At 45.2% G+C, this 21,792-nt stretch overlaps 1 protein-coding gene across 1 annotated transcript; it reads left to right on the top strand.

Annotated features, from left to right (window-relative positions):
* The first annotated feature begins 3,579 nt into the window (after window positions 1-3,579).
* On the top strand, window positions 3,580-20,867 carry DRGX (dorsal root ganglia homeobox). Its single transcript, XM_084525942.1, has 7 exons — window positions 3,580-3,672; window positions 4,271-4,387; window positions 5,951-6,048; window positions 6,228-6,329; window positions 8,914-9,086; window positions 9,291-9,403; window positions 19,500-20,867. Exons 2-7 carry the CDS (start codon window positions 4,354-4,356, stop codon window positions 19,760-19,762), a joined length of 783 nt encoding a protein of 260 aa, XP_084382068.1. The 5' UTR covers window positions 3,580-3,672; window positions 4,271-4,353; the 3' UTR covers window positions 19,763-20,867.
* The last annotated feature ends 925 nt before the right edge of the window (window positions 20,868-21,792 follow it).

Genomic DNA, 21,792 nt, shown 5'->3' with positions numbered 1-21,792 from the left:
ATTTATTCCTTCATTAAACTGATGATCCGTATATGAAGCCAATTAACATTATGAGTCTGGTGAACATCAAGTGTAAAGAGGTTACAGAAAATTAAAAGCAGTCACCTTGGTCTTTAGATAAAGAAAGAACACTTTTACATTATAAATTATAAGAGTGTCCAAGCGGGACAAATCGGCAAATTTGGTTAATTGGAAAATACATTTTACTGCACATGAATTAGGGTAAAATAACCTTTTAGCTACTAGCTTTTTTTGTGGTCAGGTATTGAGAATCATGGGAAAGGAAGTGTTTGGACATGGAAAGACAAGAGAGCCATTTCATCAAACTTGAGCCATTCAGACTTTCTTGAGTGTTACGAATGTAACACTATGGTTTAGTGGAGAGCTTAGGGATATGGTTTAGTGGAGGGCTGTTAGCGTTAGGTTGGAGGTTGGACTCGATGACCTTGAGGTCTCTTCCAACCTAGAAAATTCTGTGATTCTGTGATTCTGTGAATGATCCCCTCAAAGCTGAGAGCTCCGAAGGAAAACGTCCATTCAGTTCCTGCATATCTCAGCCCAGTGCTAGGTTTTACTGTCACGGGAGGAAATTGAGAACAGATGTGTTTGTGTGAGCAGCACATGAGCAGTTTTACTTTAAGACAGGCACAATCACCAAAATATCCATCCAGAATTATACCGGGCTTCTCCTTGCAGACCTGTTACCTAATACTGACACTGGCAATGACGACGGTGATGATAAGTGCGAAAGCATGGGACAGACTTTAACAACTTTGCAAAGAAAGGCTTTTCTGCCTGAAATACAGTAGCTCACCTCTGTGTTATTTCATGCTTCGGATTGCTTTTAATGCTGCCCTTTGGTAGCTAGGAGCGAGGAACTACCAGAGGAACGCTGCCCACGACTCGAAGCGATTTCTAGTTATTTTCGGGGGTCCCAGCATAGCAGGAAAGCCTCTATAAAGGGGGGCACGGAGAGAGGCAGCGGCGGCGCTGACAGCGCTCCTGCCCGCGGAGAAGGGGCTTTCCTCGTGCTACACCCCGGCGGGCCGGGCTGAGCCGTGCCGAACCGTGCCGGGCCGGACAATGCCGGGCAGGACAATGCTGGGCCGGACAATGCCGGACCGTGCCATGCCGTGCAGTGCAGTGCCGGACAATGCCGTGCCGGACAGTGCCGTGCCGAGCCGAGCTGAGCCGTGCCGAGCCGTGCCGGGCGCGGAGCTCTCCCGGGTGCTGAACCGCGCCGCAGCCGCCGCCTCCGGGCTCCGGCCGCCGGCGAACGGCAGAGCCCAGCCTCCGAAGCGGCAACTTTTAATTATCGTCAACCCCGCGCCTCGTGCATTAAAATTAAAGAGGCACCGAGGTGGCGAGAGGTGGGGGATTTCATATTGCTTGGTTATCTCCTTGTTTTGCAGCTGCTGCTCCTTGGGAGAAAGTTGAGCCGACCGGCTCCCGGTCCTCCTGCTTCTATTTAAAAAGCAGCACTTGGAGCACTTCCCCGGGCTCCATTTCCCCCTCGCTGCCTCCCGTAATGCGCTGAACTTGCAGGCTTCAAACTGCGGGAGAAAGTGAGTCTTGGAGCCAAAAGAGCAATGCAGCCCCCTGACTAGAGCAAGGCCTAAGAGTGCCGTAATGAAGTTATTATTATTTTATTAGGGGTTCTTATGATAAAACACTCACTTTCACTCTCTCCACGACGTCAGAGAAAGGAAAAGGCTTGTCTGTCTCTGTGCAAAGGGATCCTGTGGTACTGGCCCTGCATGGATATTAAAGGCTGGGATGCAGAGATTGGTAGGGGAGATCCAGGCAGTACCTCTGGGTTATGTTCTTCTTTTTAAGGTTAATTGACCTAAAGCATGTGCTGCTATTTTAAGGAGTGTGGTCGGATTCAGAACATTGGTCTTGCGTGGTGCTGCTGTAAAAGACGGCTCGATTCGTATCAGACTTTGTAGTTCAGAGACTTGCCTGGATGGTAAGTCAATAATATTTGTTGTCAAACAGATTTCCCTAAAAGCCCTTATGTATGTGTATACATATAAATATATATAAGCATGTATGAATGTAACTTTCTAAACCTATTACTGTTATGCTAAAATTGTATGTGAATGGGTAAGATAAGATCAGATCTGTTCGGCTCTCTGGATTTGCCTTGTTTTGCTAAAATAATTCTTTACAAGACTGAATCGTAATTTCAGCTTGGCTATACATTAGGGAGATCTGTCTATACCTAGTGTGACAGGCAGATAGAGCAGGTGATATTTCTAGGCTTATTAGTGTTTATTTAATGAGATCATATATACTGAATAACTTTCCAAAGACATCGTCTCTTTAAAATCTCTATCTATTTCTGCACCTGTATCGTCTGTATCCATCTCCTTTGCTCTGGTATGAACGTGCTACATCTTTAAACTCCCATCAGATCTAAGAGAGCCTGTGTAGATTTGCTCGCCCTTCCTGCACAGAACATTACAATGTTTATAAAATATTAAATTTGTGTAGTCTGCCGGAGAAGCAATTGTTCCAAAATAAAATCAGCAGTCTAGACGAAACATAGACACCAGAACTTATCAACAGTTGTCTGACTTACATCTTCTGATGCATCTTGAGTGGGTCATAATACCAACTTTATTTTCAGTGGTGCATAAATTAATTACACGCATTTAATAACCAAAATATCATTATATTCCCCCTTTAATATCATAAAGGCTTTACGCCAGGGAAGCACTTAATGTGCAGGGGGCCATAACAGGCTATTATCCTTGTGTAATGCTATTACAGAACCAATTATGCGCCATTATACTTGCTTTTTTTGCAGTTTATGTGATTTGATCCAATCCCGCGTCCCTGACTTGAAAATTTCATCTGGGTACTTTAAAGTCTAATTTTCACCCGGGCTGAGGCAAGGGCCATCTCTCTCCGCTGAGCCTATGTCTCGGATGCATTTTAAAAGTAATTGCAAAGGGTCCCGCCGCATATCATTTGCAGACGGGAAGCGAGCATAAATCCAGAGACCCCTCGCTGTGAACAAAATCAAACTTTGCTGCCGTACGATCGCTTGGAAAGGCAAGGCGTGTGCAGAGCGGCCCCCCAAAACCCATCCAGCGGCAATTAGCCGCCGCTTTGTCAGCGCCGGGGTCCAGGCAGGGCTGGCACAGCTCGGCACGGCTCGGCACGGAGCAGCACAGCACGGCACTGCACGGAGCGCTGCATCCCCCTCCCCAGCCCCACAGCCCCGGGGCACCCCGGATTTGGGGGGGCGCCGGGGGCCGCCGAGCCCCGGAGCGCGAACACTCGGAAAAGAATGGGATTTTGTTGCTGCTCCTCGCATTCCTGGTGTTTGCTGAGAAATGACGTTTTTTTTTTCTTTTCATCTTTTTTTTTTTTTTTTTTTTTTCTCCTCTACACACCACGTGGGCCATTTGTAGGGCCCAATAGACCTATCCAAGTTACTCACTGTAGACAGCGCTGGAAATAATCAGATTAAGGCCAATTATGCGTGAGATTATAAAGGCAAGTGCTGAGAGGCAGAGCATGCTGTAGACAGATATAAAGACATCTGGCCACTTCCAGAACTCCACAGCCCTTCTGTCTCTGCAGCCAACAACTCACAGCGCCTTATTCCAGTGCAAAATACCCCCAAATTTTACTGGTGATTTTTACTTCTGTTCGGTTTAGGTATGGATTACTATTTTTATTTACCTTCTGGATTTTCTTATATGACTGCATAGAAATTTGAATAGTTTTTGTTGTTGCTGAAGACATTGGTTTCCAACCCGAACGCAGCTCCCAGTGTGTTGGATGCTTTTAAAAGAAGACAGCTTTTAGGTTTTATTACTGTTTCTTTTAGGCAAAATAGTTTAGATTTTTTAAAAGCAATTCATTCTTAGCTGTAAGCTTTTTTTTATTATTATTTTATGTAATTATTTGCTCTGAAAGGAAATACTAGATAGATAGATAGATAGATAGATAGATAAATAGATAGATGTGTAGATAGAAGAATGGGAGATAGATGATCAGCTGTCTGGAGGGGAAAAGAAAAAAGGAAAAAGAAAAGAGGAAAAGAAAAAATAAAAAGAAGCAACAAACTTTTACTGGTTCTGGTCACTCTGCACCTACCATGGAGTTTTCTGCCTTTGGCTTTTGCAGCACGCTGCACGCAACGTTAGGCACGACTTTCTCTGCCTCCTTTGGGACAGACTCTGGGCTCATCAGGGAGTTTCTTGGGCTGCTTTCTGCTGGCTCCTCACCTGTTCTTTTCTCTCCCTGTCACCAGGTCTGCAGGAGACCCCTCGGTGCTGTCTGGCAGGGAAGCCCCTCGCAGCGCTGGGCAGCGGGCGGCAGCCTGGCCGTGGGGCCATGTTCTACTTCCACTGCCCCCCGCAGCTGGAGGGTGAGTGTGGCGGGGGGATGGGGGTCCAAATCGCGGGGGTGCAGGGGCTGGGGGCGAGGGATGCTCAGCACTGGCCTGGCACGGGCATCTGCCTGCTGAGAGGAGAGCGGAGCTGTACAGAGGCGCCTCATCTTTTTCCAAGGGCAAACACAACCCTATTCCCCCCCTGCCCGCATGCCCAGCTTTCCCCTCTTGTCACAGGGTGGAAAGAAGGATTGCATGATTTTTTTTTTCTTTTTAATTTGATTCCTGTTGGAAAGGCCTTGTTTTTACACCCCCCCGCCCTCGTTTTGCCACCTGCCTCCCCTCTGTGGATAGCGATCCCGCAGTTGAGCCTCGGGCTACGAAAGAGATGCTTTTCTCCCCTCCCAGCACAGATGTTGGTGTCATGGCTGTAATCGGGACACTTTCAGGACGTGGTCACGCCTCCTCCCTCCAGCCAAAAGGACCGCATAAATCTTTAATGTTATTTTACAAACATTCTGCGGGAGGATGGGGAAAGACGGGGCACGGCTTAAAAAAAAAAAAAAGAAAAAAAAGGAAAAAAGAAAGAGGGAAACAAAAACATTTGGGAGGGCTCTTCCTCGTGTTTTTGACCTAGGGCTTTTGTTTAATGTTTCGGGTGTTCTTATTTCTTTCCTTTTCTTTTAAAAAATTGCCAGCCTTCGGGTTTTCCCCGGGTCCCCCCGCGCAGCAGTGCACCCTCAGCCCTGGCCCGGGGCCGTGCCGGGCCAGGGCTGTGACGCCCAGTACCTCTTGCCCGTCCTCCAGAAAAGGTTTTTTGCCCTTCGAAGCGCTGCCAGGAGCCGCGGCGCTGCCGCTCCGGGTGCCCCCGCAGGAGCCCGGCGCTGCCCGAGCAGAGCCGGCCCCGCGAAGCCGCCCCAGCCGGGGCCGGTGTCCCTGCGGTCCCCGCCGTGCCGCCGGGCTCCTGAGCGCCTTTCTTCGTTAGTTTTTGGCGGAGAGCTTTGCAAACGTGCTTTTGTTCGCTCGGTCGGTTGTGATTTGGTTTGGTTAGTTTTTTTTTTTTTCCTGGAGCCCGGTTTTGGCTGCGGGTGGTGGAGGGTGACACCGCCCAGCGTGGGGCATCCCAAGCGAAAACTGGCACAAATCCCAAACCTCCTCTCCCCCCTGAGGCGGCTCCAGAAGAGCCCTTTGCCGGGCAGCCTTTGGGCGGCTTGGGGCAACCCGGGGGGACCCGGAGAGAAGCGAGGGGGCTCCGGGGTCACCGGGCCCGGTGCTGAGCACCGCCCGCGGCCGCAGGGAGCCGTCCGCCCGTGCGAGGAGGGGTCAGGGCCGCTCTCCCGGTGATGCTGCGGGGTGAGCACGGCGTCGAGGCACCCCCGGTCCCCTTGCCCCGAGCGGCCGCGGTCTGGGGGGCTCCTGCCGGGCAGCTCTGCGGGCTCGGTCCTGGGGACCCGCAGCGGTGGTATTGTGGGCTTGGGGACTTGTCCGATTCTGTTTGCTCGGTGGGCTGGGGGGACGGGGCCAGGGCCAGGGGAAGGAGCAGGTGCTGCCGCCCCCCGTCGTCCGCTCGCTGTCCCTAACGCGGCTCTCGGCCCGCAGGCGCGGCCCCCTTCGGAGCTCACTCCGCCGGCGACTTCGACGACGGGTTCCTGCGGAGGAAGCAGCGCCGCAACCGCACCACCTTCACCCTGCAGCAGGTAGGAGCCTGCCCCACCGGGCTGCCCCCGAGCTGTCCCCCTGCCAGCCCTCTGCCCGGTCCCCCGCAGAAACCCCGGGGCTGCCGGCCACAAGCCCCCCGGCACGGCTGCCCCCAGCCCGCGGCTCCCCCTGCCCGCCTCCCGTGCCCTGACATGTTCGCTTTCCTCCCCTCTACCAGCTCGAAGCCCTGGAAGCAGTTTTTGCTCAAACCCACTACCCCGATGTGTTCACTAGGGAAGAGCTGGCGATGAAAATCAACCTCACGGAGGCCAGGGTGCAGGTAAACATTCCGGGGAATTATTTAACTCTCGGGTATTCAAACTGGCAAACTTTTTTTTTTTTTTTTTTTTTTTTTTTTGACATCACGACTGCAGAGTGCACATTTGGCCAAAGAACGCAAATGAAGACGATCTGTCATTTTCATGATGCACTTTAATAACATCAACATAATGTGGAATATTAGATTAGGTTGATTAATCGGTCATTCATAATTAACTAGTGATAATGTTCTACACTAATTTGTCCGCGTCTCCAAGGTACTAAATTACATCAATGCACATCCATTTCCTTGCTTTTGGAGGGGGGGTGTGTGTGGAGAAAAGAGCTGAGACGTGAGTCTCCAAAGCAACTATGACCACTGTCAAGCAGTGGGGTTAGTCAACTGCAGGGAGCCCAGCTGCTAGCAAGAAATCTGCCGCACCTCCTCAACTTTTCTCCCTTTCGCCAACTTTCCAAACACTTAATTTAGGTGGCTAAACGCTTGTAGAACAATTCTTACACCTTTAATATGAGCCAATAAATGACATTGTCCATGATCGCTCCCCCTTCTCCACACCTTCCTTCCTTCTTTACTTCCTTCCCTCCCTCCTTTTTTCTCCCTTTTTTTGACCCAGGTGTGTGTTTGTTTTCCATACTCAGAGGTTAACTTTGTGTAAGTGCTTACAAGCTCTGCTCAGAACAGCAGTCCTGCAGTTGTAAGAGATGGATTCATATAACTCTGCAGGCATCCACCGCTGATTTGCAAGCCATTTTTTGAACACAATTATGTATTCATTTTATTTATGGGGCTTTTCTGCATGCTGTTTCTGTATTTTTTTTTTTTTTATTTAGGTGCTCGGGGTTAAGACTATGCAAAGATCTAATTGTAGGAAATATAATAGCTTGCCTTTTGTTCCCTAGGGTCATGTTAGTATCTCTTAAAACCCAATGGCTGAAGAGAGATAATGGAATTCACCGCAGTAAATTGGGGATTGTAAACAAATTATTTCTCCTATAATCAGATTATGCGATCCTGATTATTAAATCTGAACATGAATCATTGGTCATATGCGGGCAAATTAAACTGATTATTATTTGGAAATGAAAATCTCCTTTTGCCAGTGCATTGTAGGTACTGGCTTAAAAAAAATAATAAAAAATGCCATTTTGGCTATTGGTGCCTAAAGACTGAACTGCAAATTGAGATAAATGGGACAATTATTGAGCATTCAGAAGTGGAAGATCATAACTTCTTCCTGAAAGGTGCAAGGGTGAGATAGGGGTGGTGACAATTAGATTGCTGAGGACTGGTGTTTAGCCTTGTTGTTGGCTATTATGCAAACAGACAATAGATGCAAGCATTTGTTTAGCCTGCTTTCATGCAGGGACATGGGGAAACACAGAGGATGGGAGATATGTTTACATTTATACCCCTTGCTCATTCAAATATGATTAATGTGCTATAAAGCAGAGTCTTAATCGAAGATGATGTTGTCAAACAATAACTAAATAGGGAAATAAACGACTTCATCATGCTCTTTCCTCAGAAGCAGGCGAACTGTCAGTGCAAAGTCATTAAAATATGATAATGAAAAATAGCTCAATTAAATGTTGTTATAGCTGTGACCTTCATTCAATTAAGACGCAAGGAAGTGTCTGCATTTTGCTTTGCATTTAACTGCTCTAAATTTAGAATATAGATAAAATCATTATTCAACGTTTGCTGATACATGCAATTAAAAGGCAGCTAACTAAAATGGAGTTGTAGGAGGAGAATAATAATAATAACAATCTTGCCTATACTTGAAGTCATGTATTAAAATGTGGATTTCTTGACCTCAAGGGAGGCTTGGCTTTTTCCACCTCAAATAAGGTGCTTTCAGAGCATCAGCCCCAAGGTAAATGAAAAAAGTGTTTTGTCTAAAAGTCAGGCAACAAAATCAAGAGCATGAATATTTCTGTTGCATAACAGGGAAAAATAAGGTTTGGAAAGTGGTGTGTATTAAACTGCAGGATGATCTTCCTAAAAGAGTATCTACCTCTTTTTGAGTCACCTAAATGCAGAGTGGACAAATACATCAGAGGAATAACAGCAAGTATCAAGCCTCTCCATGGAATGGGATGGCTGAGATGCCCTAGTATATACTTCTCATTTCTGACCTCTCTGATTCTAGCAAGAGCTCACCTAAAGACTTCCATACAGTTTTGCCAGGGTGCTTAGATAGATATTTAAGTCCTTCCCTAGACAGAAGGATTTTACACATTAAAACGTAGAATTCAGTGAGAATGAAATGTGTGTAAAGGCAAGCACACGTTTAAATATTTTGCTAACTGACACGGTAACATCAGAGTGTTTTTTTTTTCATTTGTTTTGCTTTTGTTTTTAAATACGCCTTTTGACTGTTTTTAGACACTCCTGGCTTGTTTTCCAGACACAAAAATATTCCGGATAGAAATGTAATATCAGGGCTCAGATACAAAATCAAAGGAAATTCTAGCCAAACTTCAAAATGACTGATCTCACTAGAGTAACAGTTCAGCTGCAGTTGACTTGTTTTGCATATGGCTAAATGTGGTATTCAGCCTGGATTGCTCTCCTGCTCCAGGTGTGGTTCCAAAATCGAAGAGCTAAATGGAGGAAAACAGAGAGGGGAGCTTCCGACCAAGAGGGCTCTAAGGAATCAATGGCTGAGGTGGCACCTCCTGTCAGGAATTTAAATTCCCCTTCTCCAGCAGATCAAACCAGGAATAAAAAAGAGAGTCTGGAGATCCAGCAGAGGTAAGAGTAATGCATGTCATCAACTCTTTGGGGCAAGCATGCATCATATGTATGTACATACATACAGACTTGACTGATGCTGAGCCTTGACCTAAACGGTATCATTTTCAGGCACAGCCCTGAGCATGTTTGTGTATATGCACATGCGCTGCCTTTGGGGTTAGCTAGTTCTGGTTTTGAAAGTTGTTTTCTCTTCCCCATCAGCCTGAGTCGAGCAGTCGGTCCCACAGGACCTTTCTTCCCCTCCTGCCTGCCAGGGACTCTTCTCAACACGGCCACCTACGCACAAGCTTTATCCCACGTCGCCTCTCTAAAAGGTAAGTCACTTTGTTTAACTTCAGATACAAGCTCAAAGAGCAGCTTGTTCATGCTGAGTGGTATTCTCTCGCTTAAGCCAGCGGAGAAGCCTTTGGGAAATGTTGGATCCTTCTTTCTGTTGTGATGGGCAGTAATTGCACTGACTGATGCTGCAGGTACAGGAGTGAGTCTCCTCTGGTAGATAGTAGTGTGGTTTGTGGTGAAGTTCTGTCGTTTTAGTCAGTTACCTTTAGTGAGGTCAGGTTTTGTCTCAATTTGCAAGGCAGGTGGGGTTTTGTCCTTTAGAGTTTTCTTTGCATACGCTTTTTTTAAGAGTCAAATTTATTCTAATAAATTAGTTATACACATCCTTTTGCATTATATATTACCTGGCACCGTTACTGATGCCTCATCCGCTCTTCGCATGCAGTTTCCTTTGCAGTATGGTTCTGCACAACGCTAGACCTTTCTCTTCTTGACCAGCCAGTCCCCTCTGAGATCTCAAACACAGAATGTGTGAGGGGAGAGGGGAGCATACAAAGCAATTCCACATTACCTTGGACCCAGGCATCAGGAAACTTGCATCCAGTGTCCATATCCTTTCAGGTTGCCAAAAAGCAGCAGTATGCATCTTTTAAAAATAAATTACCAGCTGATCCATTAGCTGTTCCTAGTCTAACAATTTCTTAGACTAAGGGTGTAGGCAGGATGAATTCAATTTATAGATTTATAGGATGTAAGGTCTCATAGCTCTGCCAAGCACAAAGTGGCACATATCTTTGCTCTATGCCCCAGTGCAGTGCAATATTTTGTGAGGAAAATATCCTCATTTAGGACCTCCCGCTCTGAAAATTAAAGTCTTCTAAAATCTCTCTCTATGTTCCCTGGCATACCACATGCTCCTTGTGAGTATTTTCAATTAAATCAGTAAAGTCAAGGAATATTTCTGAAGCAAATGCTTGGTACTGCTGAGTTTTGCATTAAGTCCAGTGTCCTGGTCCCCGTTTTCCCTTTCTTCACGTCTTTCCAAAAAAAGTGGAAGACACAGCGTAAAGCAAGTGCAAGTTAGGTAGGTGTAGGACCTGTGATATTGAACCAAGAAAGGACCTGAGACCTAGAGCTTAAAGGATGACTGTCCACCTAAACCCTGTAAGCCTGCAGTGGCTGTGAGACTGCACAAAGCCTCTTGATCTCTGCCCTGTGACTGTGAGCTCCTGGGGCAGAGACTTTCAGCTTCTCCCTCTGGACAGGAACAGCCTCTCAGGAATAGATACAGATGGAATTCTGGGGGCAAACAAGTTAGTCACTAAAAATACAGTCCTGGGAAGCTTGAAAGGTGTGGAAGTAGGACTGTGTTTGATGAATAATTTCAGGTGGAAGTAAGGGATGCTTTTTCCCTTACAATTTACAGTTAAGCCTTTTTGAATTTAAATGTGTCAATATTTTGTTCTCACATGTTTCATGTTTTAATTTAGCTAAACTTTAAGAAAAATAATGCCAATAATTTGAAGCTTAGCAAAATGAAGTGAAAATGAACAAATTAAAAATTTGTCATGAGTATTTTTTAAGTTTTATTTATTTGGAAGACTTCCAGATTTTTTTTTTTTTTTGAGATTGTACTGCTTTGCCACTAAATTGAGAAATTGATAATTTGCTTCTTTCTGCATGATAGCAGTTTTACAGCTAAGGTGCGGAAAAATCCTATTCCTGATTCTGAAGCAGAGATGATCATTAGATAGTTGCCCAGACTAAGGGACAGTCTCCCTGAAAAACTGGTCCCAGATGAAAATACAGATTTTTTATAATTTGACTAGAGATGGACAGTTATCAGGTGCATGTATATTCTCTTGATGAATGTTCTCAGCAACACCTGCAGTTTCTTGCTGAGATGCCTGGTTTACATTTCCTGTGTGAAACTAGAAATCTCTGGATATGTGCAAGGAAATGGGGATATTGGTGTGTATTGTGATTTTAAGAAATCCAGTTACAGAGTTGCATATCTGCGTATCCACCTACCATGAGCTTTGTGGAGATGCATATGCCTGTCGGCATGTTGTTACGCTTGCACAGAACTGGTGGATTGAGCTGCTCTTTTCTTCTGCAGCTACGTCTCAGTAATGTCAAAGTTTGGCTTTAGTGTTAAGAGGGAAGAATTTTGCTGTTGTTCTGTAAGGTGGCAAGTTTGATCTATACAAGCAGGGAATAACTGTGGTATCTTTCTTGTGGTATTTATGTGTGGAATACGGTCTCCTCTTTCATTGGTTTATCTCTCTAAGTTCCCCTTTCCCTGTTTCTCCAAGATCAATTCACCTGGACTGGGACAGGGGCTGTACACAGCAGACCTGTGCTTCCATCTCCTTAGTTGACAGTGACAAACAGGACTATTTCTAAAGTGCTGCACAGACCAAAAGGGGGACAGGCATGATTCACATACCATTTGCTTTCGTATGGAAACACCAAGTGAATGATGGTCCATCTAAACTATGCATTTGAGAGCACAGCCAAGCTCACACATAGGTCTGAAGGAATAGATAATGGTTGTGGGAAGGAAGGAAAGAAAAGTCAGGGAGAGACTCAGTGTTCACAGAGCCTTTATATGGCCTCCTTTGTCTCACTCGGTTCAGTTAGATTCTTCCTTCTCATTCCCCCCTTTAAGGTAGGGGCAGATATGTACAACTTCAGGTCTATCGAAGAAAAACTAACCTTACATTTAGGCAGACATTACTTGGTGTCCTTATGTATCTTAATGAAGTCTCCTAAGCATCTCCCTTGAGAATCTGTTCTCATTTTGCAACTGAAATGCTGACAGAACTCTGCCACAGTGAATCTGAGAGTGTAGGACTTTAAACAACACAAAATCCTATCAAACTCAACACAGGATATAACATTCCAAGCTGCTGGGTTTTTGGATTGCTTAAAATTCAACAAGTGGTAAGATTTTTCCAAGATTTTTCACATTTTATTGAGGAGTTAAGTGACCAAGAGCTCTTCCTGGCATCTCTCTTGTACTGACCACAGTTTGAAACTACCAGGAATTCTTTGTGCTTTTGAAAGCCAAATAATTCCTCCGGAATCAAAGCACCGTTTCACTATCAGTGAATGCATGACCCTGCTTTCTTCTATGCAAATTTCAAATGAAATGCTGACAAAGAGGTCCTCTATGTGAATCCTGTAAATAGATACATATTCTCTCCATTGGGAGAACAATCCTGGCCAGTAAAGGGAATTGCATTCTCCAGTAAGACTGTGAAGGCTGTCTGCAAACAAAAGGCACTCTCAGCACATCATATACCACTGGGAAGTTTAGGTTGTTTTCTTTTGAGGAGACAAGATGTGCTTTGTTGGGCTTGTGAGCCAACATTTTGTTGGTGTCAGTGAGTAATATTTGACTGATGCTTTAGAAGGAGACAATTAAAATCAATACAGTGCATAACAAGTGATGATAGTGATGTAACTAATTAACAATTATTTTATGCTCTCAGGAACAGTTTTCATTCTGCCACCTGAGAATTCTCTGTCTTCAGTAAAGAAACTAATACCTCTCTTTCTCTTTCTCTGACTTTGATTGCTTGGCTTCAGCCCCAGATTTCCAAGGCTGCATAAAGTGTCTAGGGCACATGCTATCTGGATCTAATTCATAATCTAAGGATATGATAAGCACAGTTTCCCAAATGAAGTCAGTCTAGTAAAGACAAGAAATCTCAGGACAGCCTAGCAGAGGGCAACAAGTTTGCTTTTCTGCAACCCTTCAGCAGGCAGTGCTTATCTGAGTCCCATGGGCATCAATTGTAGGTAACTGCTGGATATTGCTGGAGCATGAGACTGGGTCTGCTCTGGTGACTGAGCATAAAACTGTTCTCCCTATGTAATATGTCCCATGAACCCTGCTATCTCTAAAATTGAGATTTTTTTTTTTCTTCAAACAGCTGGTATTACCACCATAAGATATTCTGTAAAGAAAGCAGGTCATCAATACAATAGAGATCAGAACAGTAACTCAGGGCGTAGACTGTTTCAGAAAAGGGTATATCACCATTGGGCAGTTTTTATCTGTTGCTGTTCAAGATTCTCTATTCGATAATACAACAGACCTCTTTCTTCCCTTAGGTGTCCTCTTCCTTTCTGAGGCCTCATCAGAGGCTGCTCTCAGTTGCAAGAGTCACTTAACTACCATATTACCTCACTATATATAATTTTTTTCAGGAAATGCAATTTCTCACTTGAAAAATTAGCACAAGATCGTAATTTTGGTGGGATACCTGGCTTCTTACTTCAAGGTTTTATTTCTTCACCACTAGCCATAGTCAGGAAGAAGTTTGGCTTACACAGAAGAAATTTCTGTTGTTCATTACTGTTTGAAATTGTCCTAATTTGACAACTATGCTACTTCATTGTGGTGACTTTGACATTTCCATGATCTTCCAAGATGAATCACTTACTGTAAACCATGCATCTGCAGTCCATTTAGTAGATTTAATTGCAGACCTCAAATATGAAGGGAAAATACTTGTTTTATTTATGGGCTATATAACAATAGAGTCATCAGGAGAAGCTAGTGTTCTGTGCAGAGAGAGACCTCAAAGTACCTTCTTAATGGATGACAGCATGAATGCAATTCATTAATGTAGAAGATGTTATTAATGGGTGTAAACAAGAATCTCCGGTTTTTAGCGGAAGTGTTCTACCATTCTGGTGGCTGAGGCCAAAAATGTATCTGTTTCATTCCACTGAAATTTCCCCAGACCCTGTGATTCAAAGTGCAGTGTATGAGAAGAGAAATAATTACACTTGCCAGGGAATTACTTTCATAATTCACCCACAGCTCTGCTCTGTGCAAGTTACAGCTCCGTTGGTTTTCATGGCACCTCCACACCACTCGCTGCTAGAAAAGCAGGACTGCATTATGCCCATCAAAGTGGATATTCCAGGGCACCATTGATTAGGCTCTTTTCTGGTTTGTTGCTGCTGTGGTTGCTGTTGTTCGTATTAGGGAGGCTTAATTGCAGTATCCAGGGCAAAAACAAACAAACAAGAAAAGACAACTAGAGCTGTCCATCCATTACATTTGAATTCCTATTACGGAAAGATGAAGAGAATTTGCCCAAGACCTTTGGGTTAGAGAAAGACTGAGAAAGAAGTGTTCAAGGACCTGACTTACCCTCCAACTGGTGTTTACTGAACTGAAGCACCAAAACTCTGCAGGTTCTTTGTTTTCTTTGTCATTCGGTAGTACTTGATTAAGGACTTCCTGACTTTTCTCAGCATGTAACCTTGGTAAATTCATGTAAGATAGCAAGTATAGCAAGCATGTTCTGTTTGGACAATGCATTTTCCCTAGTTTACCTGCCTTTGTGACTTTAGGGAATATAAAATTTATTAGTTCACTGCACATACTCAGACCTTGGGCAAGTTGCTTTGATTCCTTTACCACAAGTCCTCAACTCTGGCACTGCTCTACTTCACAGGTAGATTCTCTTTGGTCTTTACCACAAATGATAGAGAATACGTGGATAGTGGGAGCATCTGAGAATCATCTGAAGAAGATGGGTGCTGAGCTGTTCATCTGGTCCAAATCCTGATTAGATGAGCAGACCTTAACTTAGCAGGGCTTCCCATTGACCTCTTTTAGAGTGACACATAAGCAGCATTTAGGGTCAGATCATGTGTTTGGGAAAGGCTGTTGATGTGGATGGAAAGAATGGTAAATGGTTGCAGAGCTAAGAGTATTCAAAGAACTGGTTCTGTTCTTCCAACACTTACGGACTTTACTGCCACTATTCCTGTCCAAACAGGCAAGGTTCTGGCTTCTGATTTTTTTTTTTTTTAATTTTTATTTTTTTGGAACTGTACTGATGACACAAATAAAGGATGATGGAATCCACCATTTCCAGTGTCAAGTTATTCATACAAAAAGGCTCCAGCTAGAGCTAGCTCCTTGTTTGCATTGGGCACATAGAGTTCACAAGCCAAGGAGATATGAAACTATGACATTTGGACCCTGCTGTCAGCTCTGCAGTGCTCTTCCAGCCTCTGGGCAGCACAGGATGCCTTCCACACTTATCTAGCTTAAGCACTAAGAGGAACCATCTAGCACAACTTTAGCAGCCTTAGGGCTACTCTAAATTACACTGGCAGCATCTGCTGCCTCCCCATTTCAGTATTTAAGCTCATGCCTCTCTTGTTCTTCTGAACCTCTTGATTCAGAGCTCAAAAGGTTTGGATAAAGCCACCTTTGTTTTTCCTGCTTGTGCCTCAGGCTTTAATAGACACAATGTTGGCATCATATATGAGGAGCAAGAGGGAGATCCCGCTGGAATCAGCCCTCCCTGGTAAATGGCACTGTGAACTCAAGTTTTTTGTTGACCTTCCAACCCTTGTGAAAATGACTTCAGAGTTTCTGAGGAATTAGAGCTCAAGCAAACCATTGTAACTACAGGAAGCTTTATTTAAATCAAGCATAACATTTCCACTGCAAAGAAAACAGCATACAATGGCAGGTGAGGATTTTTAAATCCAAATTTTTCTTCACTTCCCTCCATGTTTAGCTTGCTGTTCATCTGTTCACATCAAATGCTGATATGCACAAATACTGCAAGAGGCAAGGAACTGAGGTTTTGTGTTTTGGAAAGACCATCTATTAAATCCTTTAAACTGTTGAGTTGAAATAGAAAATAGATATTTTAAATACCCCTACTCTAAGCTGAAACTGAACCTTGGAACTGCACAAAAGGGTCCACAACCAAAATTGTAGATCAAATATCATTACAATTGAAATGTGATGTTGGCAGAGACAAGACAGAACTAATTTAATTTTTCCTGTCAGTCTCTGTAGTAGATCAATTAAACTGCCAAGTGGATCAAATATTTCAGACTGTATTTATTACATTAAGTATTTATGTTCAGGCTGAGCATTTAAAGTATGATCTCATATAGGAATACGAGGAGGTTCAGATCAATTCAGCAGAATTTGCTCTAAGTTAATGGAAATCTAATTGTGTATTTTAATTTTGTGTACAATAGGCAGTAAGTTCCTGAAAGAAAGAAAACAGTTCCTTGTCTGTACTGTAGCAATCTGATCCAAATCCCATTAAAGAGATATCAGGCTGTGAGACGTTAGCAGAAGCTGGATCAGGCTCTAAGGCTAAAGGTCTAACCCTCACTGATCCTGATGTGAGTTAGGTGCCTAAACTTTTCTGAGGGTACTAAGCAAGTAGGAACAATTCCTTCCTTCCCCACTGTGAGGTCAGGGCTACTGCAATAAGATATAAAAAAACCCACTGATGTCTGCTACATGTGGATGCATCTTTCCTGGGTCACATCCCTGTCCATCGTGGGCTGAGTGATGGGCAGATGGAGACCTTGGGCTGCTGATTCTCATGTTGTTTGTCCTGGCTTTTGTGTCAGAAAAGTCCAATAGATTTCATTGGATTTACTGCCTGCAGACATGGGCAATTGCAAAGTAGTTTCAACCCTCCTTTTGCATTCACAGGAAACAAGACTAAATCCTAGTCTTCTGTACTCTAGCAGGACCCTGGAGCAAATGACGCTAGTTACGCTATATTTTTTCAGGTGGGAGCTGTTGTTTGCCATTGTTCAGTGAAAATGCAAGGAATGGTTTATGGGTGAATTAATGCTAGAGATATCCTGGTTTCCACCACAGGTAACGCTGCACCCTCAGGCTGCAGATCCACAGGGTACTATCAGGTCTAATTATTAAGCAAAGAGCTTAGATTGGTACTGAAGACTGTTAAATATTTTATCCATCTCTAACGATGGAATGAAAATTATTCTTGGGGCCTGGAGTTGATTTCTGCTCTTTAGAAAAGGGGAAGACTCTTCTCCACCTCTCCCCACTGCCTGCTTAGCACGCAATATTCTCATTTCTGATGGAGCCTCACTCAGTTTGTATAAGAGAGCAGCAGTGCAAAGACAGCTGATGCACAGAGAGGCCTCTGGGTCCCCCAGTACAGAACCTGACCTTATGGTAGTGGGGCTTAATAGCAGTGAAAAAGATGGATTTTCTGCAACTGAAAGGCCTGCGAACTGCAGGGACTCTGAAATGCCAGTCCTCCATTCTTCCCTCTTGTTAAAACAGTGGCTATCCAGCATCCCTGAAGTGGCTGCATTTCAACAGGGCAAAAATGACTTAATGAGCATGGTTGTTGGTGGCAAAAACTATACATTGTGTTACTCAGTGGATTTTGTTATACGTCCTCCCTGTTGTCATGCCATAAAATTCAAGACTGAGCTTCTTAGTGCTAAAAGCAAAAAATGGAGAATATCAGTCAAGTAGTAAAATTTGCTTGTGTGATTCATTCGTATGCCTAAACCTGTGGAAATGTTCTGCTGATCAGATGCTCTACCAGGGGAGTATTACAAGAGTAACTATATAACTTTTTGTATAACTTTTCAGTTATATTAATAACTTTTCTCTTCCTTGTAGAATCTTTTTTTTTTTTTTTAAAAAAAAGATTTTTAAAAAAAATCTTTTAAAAAAGATTAAAAAAAAAAAGATTAAAAAAAAAAAAAAAAAACACAAGGAGTATTTTCTCCTGAACCATACCTGCAGACTTTTGATTTCTGACAATTGCTGTTGAGAAGTCTTGCCAACATCCTAAAAACAAACAACTCTCAGCCTTCATCCCTAGCAAATGGGTGCTGACCCATTGCTATCAAGAGCAGAAGTGTAAGAGAAAGACTACCTGCTCCCTGCAGGCTATTAGAACCATCACTTAGTCATGAGCCATTTAACTCAAATATTAACTGCAGAAATTAAAGGAAGTCCTTGGCTTGGAAAGATCAGAGGAAGACATTGTGTCAGGTTGTGTGCGGCCGCGCTGTTGCCTGCTGGGGGGTTGCATATCAGCTTCTGCCAGGGGCATAGAAGAGGATGTAGACTTTATGTGATCGCTGAGACCCCTGGGGAGAATGGTTTCCCCCAACATTTCTCACCAGAGAGCAAATCAAAATGGTAGCTCAGCCACGCTGCCCTGCCTCTAGTCCCCACTCTGACACATTCTGCTCTGTTCAACAGATGCATCTAAGCAAGGCACTAGGGTGGCTTTTTGGATGGACTGCATGCCCTGCCTAGGGCTCACCCTGGACTACCAGGAGTCTCAGCATTATCACAGATGAGCCAGAGTGGTTCAGCTCAGGCAGGTAGCTGGTGGAAGGAGAACTGCCCCTGGCAGTGGGGTGCCTGTGATCCTTTTGGCTTAAAAAGGCCCATTTCACACTCTCTCCAGTGCTTTATTGCCTGCTTGAGACAGCCTGTGTATCTTAGATGCCAGGTTGGAGGTGGTCCAGCCCATCCTTCCTGATGGGACTCTAAGCCATCTCAGCAGCAGCAGCTTTAGGAGGCCTTGGTTCACTTTTGGAGGCCCTCCTCTTCGAGGCATTATCCCTAAGCAGCACAGAGTTTGGCTGGTGAATATAGAACAGACTGATGCAGGTAGATGTGATGCCAGTAGCTGGCAGGGCCTCACCAAGAAAAAAGCTGTCTCATCTTACAGTGAGATAGGAGAAAGCCATTCGTTCCTGTGTAATAACCGGGATAGTTTCACATTTTTCTCTGCAGTAATCTTTTAGGTGTAGATAACTGGTGGAAGCCCCATACTCACCCAAGGAATGCTGCTACCCAGATCAATCAGACTTGTGGAGCTGGATGGCAGGAGATACCTCCAGCATGGGGCTAATCGTGCTGCAGAGCAGCAGCTTGGGGTGAGAACTGGGGACAAGTTTAACCTTCCTTGTGGGGAGATCTCATGTGATACAAGTTTCACTGCTCATTTCTGAGTCTGCTTGCCCTCACTTGCTCTATTTGTCACCCTGGATGTCTCACAACGTAGGATCCTTCTCAGTAGGCCTCAGTAGAGCAGGATTTGGCATCTACATACCCACCTAAGGCCAAATGGAGATGGGACTTTTGCCATTTGAGACCCCAACCCCATCTCTGTCCTCTCTAGGTTGACCATTGAGGGAAAGGCACCACACAGTGTGACTCCAGCAGGTATGGGTCACCCCGTCTAGGTCAGAGAACCACCCCCACGAGGACTCCCTGCCGGTGGGACCATCTCTCCCCCAGCAATGACACTGCCTTGTCTCCTTCCTCCCCAGGGAGCCCGCTGTGCTCGTGCTGCGTTCCGGACCCTATGGGCCTCTCCTTCCTGCCCACCTATGGCTGCCAAAGCAACCGCACTGCCAGCGTGGCTGCGCTGCGCATGAAGGCCCGGGAGCACTCGGAGGCCGTGCTGCAGTCTGCCAACCTCCTGCCCGCTGCTGGCAGCCCCGCACCTCCTGCCAAACCCAGCCCGGAGGGCAGCCAGGACAAGCAGCCCTCTCCAGCCAAGGAGCACATGGAAGGGGAGAAGAGCGTATGAGGCTGGACCGGCACCGGCCCTGCGGCTTGAGGCAAGGAACCCACCGCCCGGGCTTTGCCACCAGGGGAACTGCAGTGTGGCCGTGACACAGCGGGACATCACAGGGCCAACAGGGAGGGACCTGGCAAGTCTGAGTGGCCTCTCTGGCTGCCTTTCATGCACCTCTGCTTCTCTTGTGCCACTGTAGGTTCGTTCTCCCGATTTATCGGCACTATCTGTGTTTGGAAATACTCTTGAAACTGTTTTTAGCTCCTCTTCCACATCCCAGGAATGCTGAAATGCCTGGGACCCTGGTTTCCTCCTGCACATCTCATCTCGCTCCCCAGGGCTGTGTATCTCAGCAGCAGGGCAAACCCCAGACCTTTCTGGGGCTGTATCCCATGGGGGCTTGGAGCCATCTTCACCTGGTTCTGACCTTCCCAAAATCAAGCATTACCCTTTTAGAGAGCAGAGCTGCTCCTCAGGGGGCCACCACCACCAGTAGCCCACCATGCTGCATGAAATGGGGGCTGGCAGCAGGGCAGCGCTGCCAGATACAGGTTCTGGGGCAGCAGAGGCCTCCAGGCACCATTTAGCCCCACCCTACACAGATGAATGAATGTGCAGGTATACAACAGCCTGGCCTGATGTTTTCTGACATCTTTTGACTTCAACCAAATCTATCCCAGGCAAGCCAGGTGTAAGAGAAGAAAAAAAAGAACAAAACTCTTCATAATTTTTCCTTTTCCCTTCCTTTCCCTGAAAGTCAAACTTTCCACGGAGTAGATTACTGGGAAATTGCAGAGATCAGCTTACCCATGAATAAAATCCTTGCACTTGTCTCTATGTGAACATTAGTCTTGCCATTCCCTGGGTTAGACTTAAAAGACACACAACTCCAGAGCAGCGCTCAGAGCTTCAAATGGTAATGCTGGCATTTTAATGGAGAGTGCAGTTATGTCTAGATCTGCACAAAGCTGGGGGTATTTTAGTGTCATTCTCTTGGAAAGAAAGACCTGAAAGCAAAATCATCCTGCATTGCAATACTGCAAATATGTCCTTGCATGTTGTGTTTTTAATAAAGAGGAAATAAAGCTTGGAAGGATATTCCTTTTTGCCATCCAAATTCAGACTCTTTCATTCACTGAAGTCTGGTTGGAATAACTCTAGATATGCATAAGTCTTAATTATTATACAGTGGACACAGTGCAAAGGAGAAATTGATGCCTCAGGAAATACTATTTCATCTCTGACCCAAAACTTCCCAAAGCAAAGTCGAGTAAGATCAGATGCTTCAGGGCAGGTGTTGTAATCTGGGGTGCCCCACATTTATTTCATGGGTAATGCAGATACAGATTTAAGCTTGGTGATACGGACTTGCTTTTCTCAGTTGCCTTTTGCAGATTCCTTAGAATTGTCCACAGATGTCCCTGGAGAAAAGAATGAAACCTTGATCAAGTAATGTGGAAGCCAGTGAAAAGATTCCTGTCAGCTCCGAAGGTCTTCTGAGCAGGTCCTTTGTGAGAACAGTGCTCAGGTCTGTCCTGCTTCTAACAAGAATCCATTACAGACCAAGGAGAGGTGGTGTTTATCCCAGCGGTTGATTTTGGCACAGATCCTCTCCTAGCAGAGCCTGTAGGTTCCCATTTAGCATTTCAGGTCTTTTTGCCACTCCCCATCCAGGGCTGACCCCACAGGTTGTGCCAAGGACCTCCTGCAATCCATGGTGCACACCCTTTTGTGCTGGGTTGCGCTCAGCTTCTCACAGAGTCTGAGCTTGATGATGTGCTTGGAAAGACAGCCCTAAGCAAGGTTGGCAGCAAAAATTTTGCCCCCCATCCAAGTAATCTCAGCCCACAAATGTCACAGAACCTGGGACTTCTCCAGGGCTCACAGGAGCCTCTGGTGGTGCACACCTACCTTTCTCCAGGAAGGGCATGGTGTCACATCCCATTCAAAGGGTGGAAGCTCTGGTCTTCAAGGGATGGCTTGACAGCACCAAGTACCTTCATTGTGCTGGGAGTGAAGGGTGCCAGGTATCCCCCCAGGGT

The sequence above is a fragment of the Aythya ferina genome (assembly GCF_964211825.1).
Source record: "Aythya ferina genome assembly, chromosome: 7".
Lineage (NCBI taxonomy): Eukaryota > Metazoa > Chordata > Aves > Anseriformes > Anatidae > Aythya > Aythya ferina.
The sequence above is the reverse complement of the archived record's forward strand: the minus strand, read 5'-3'. Positions and strand labels throughout refer to the sequence as shown.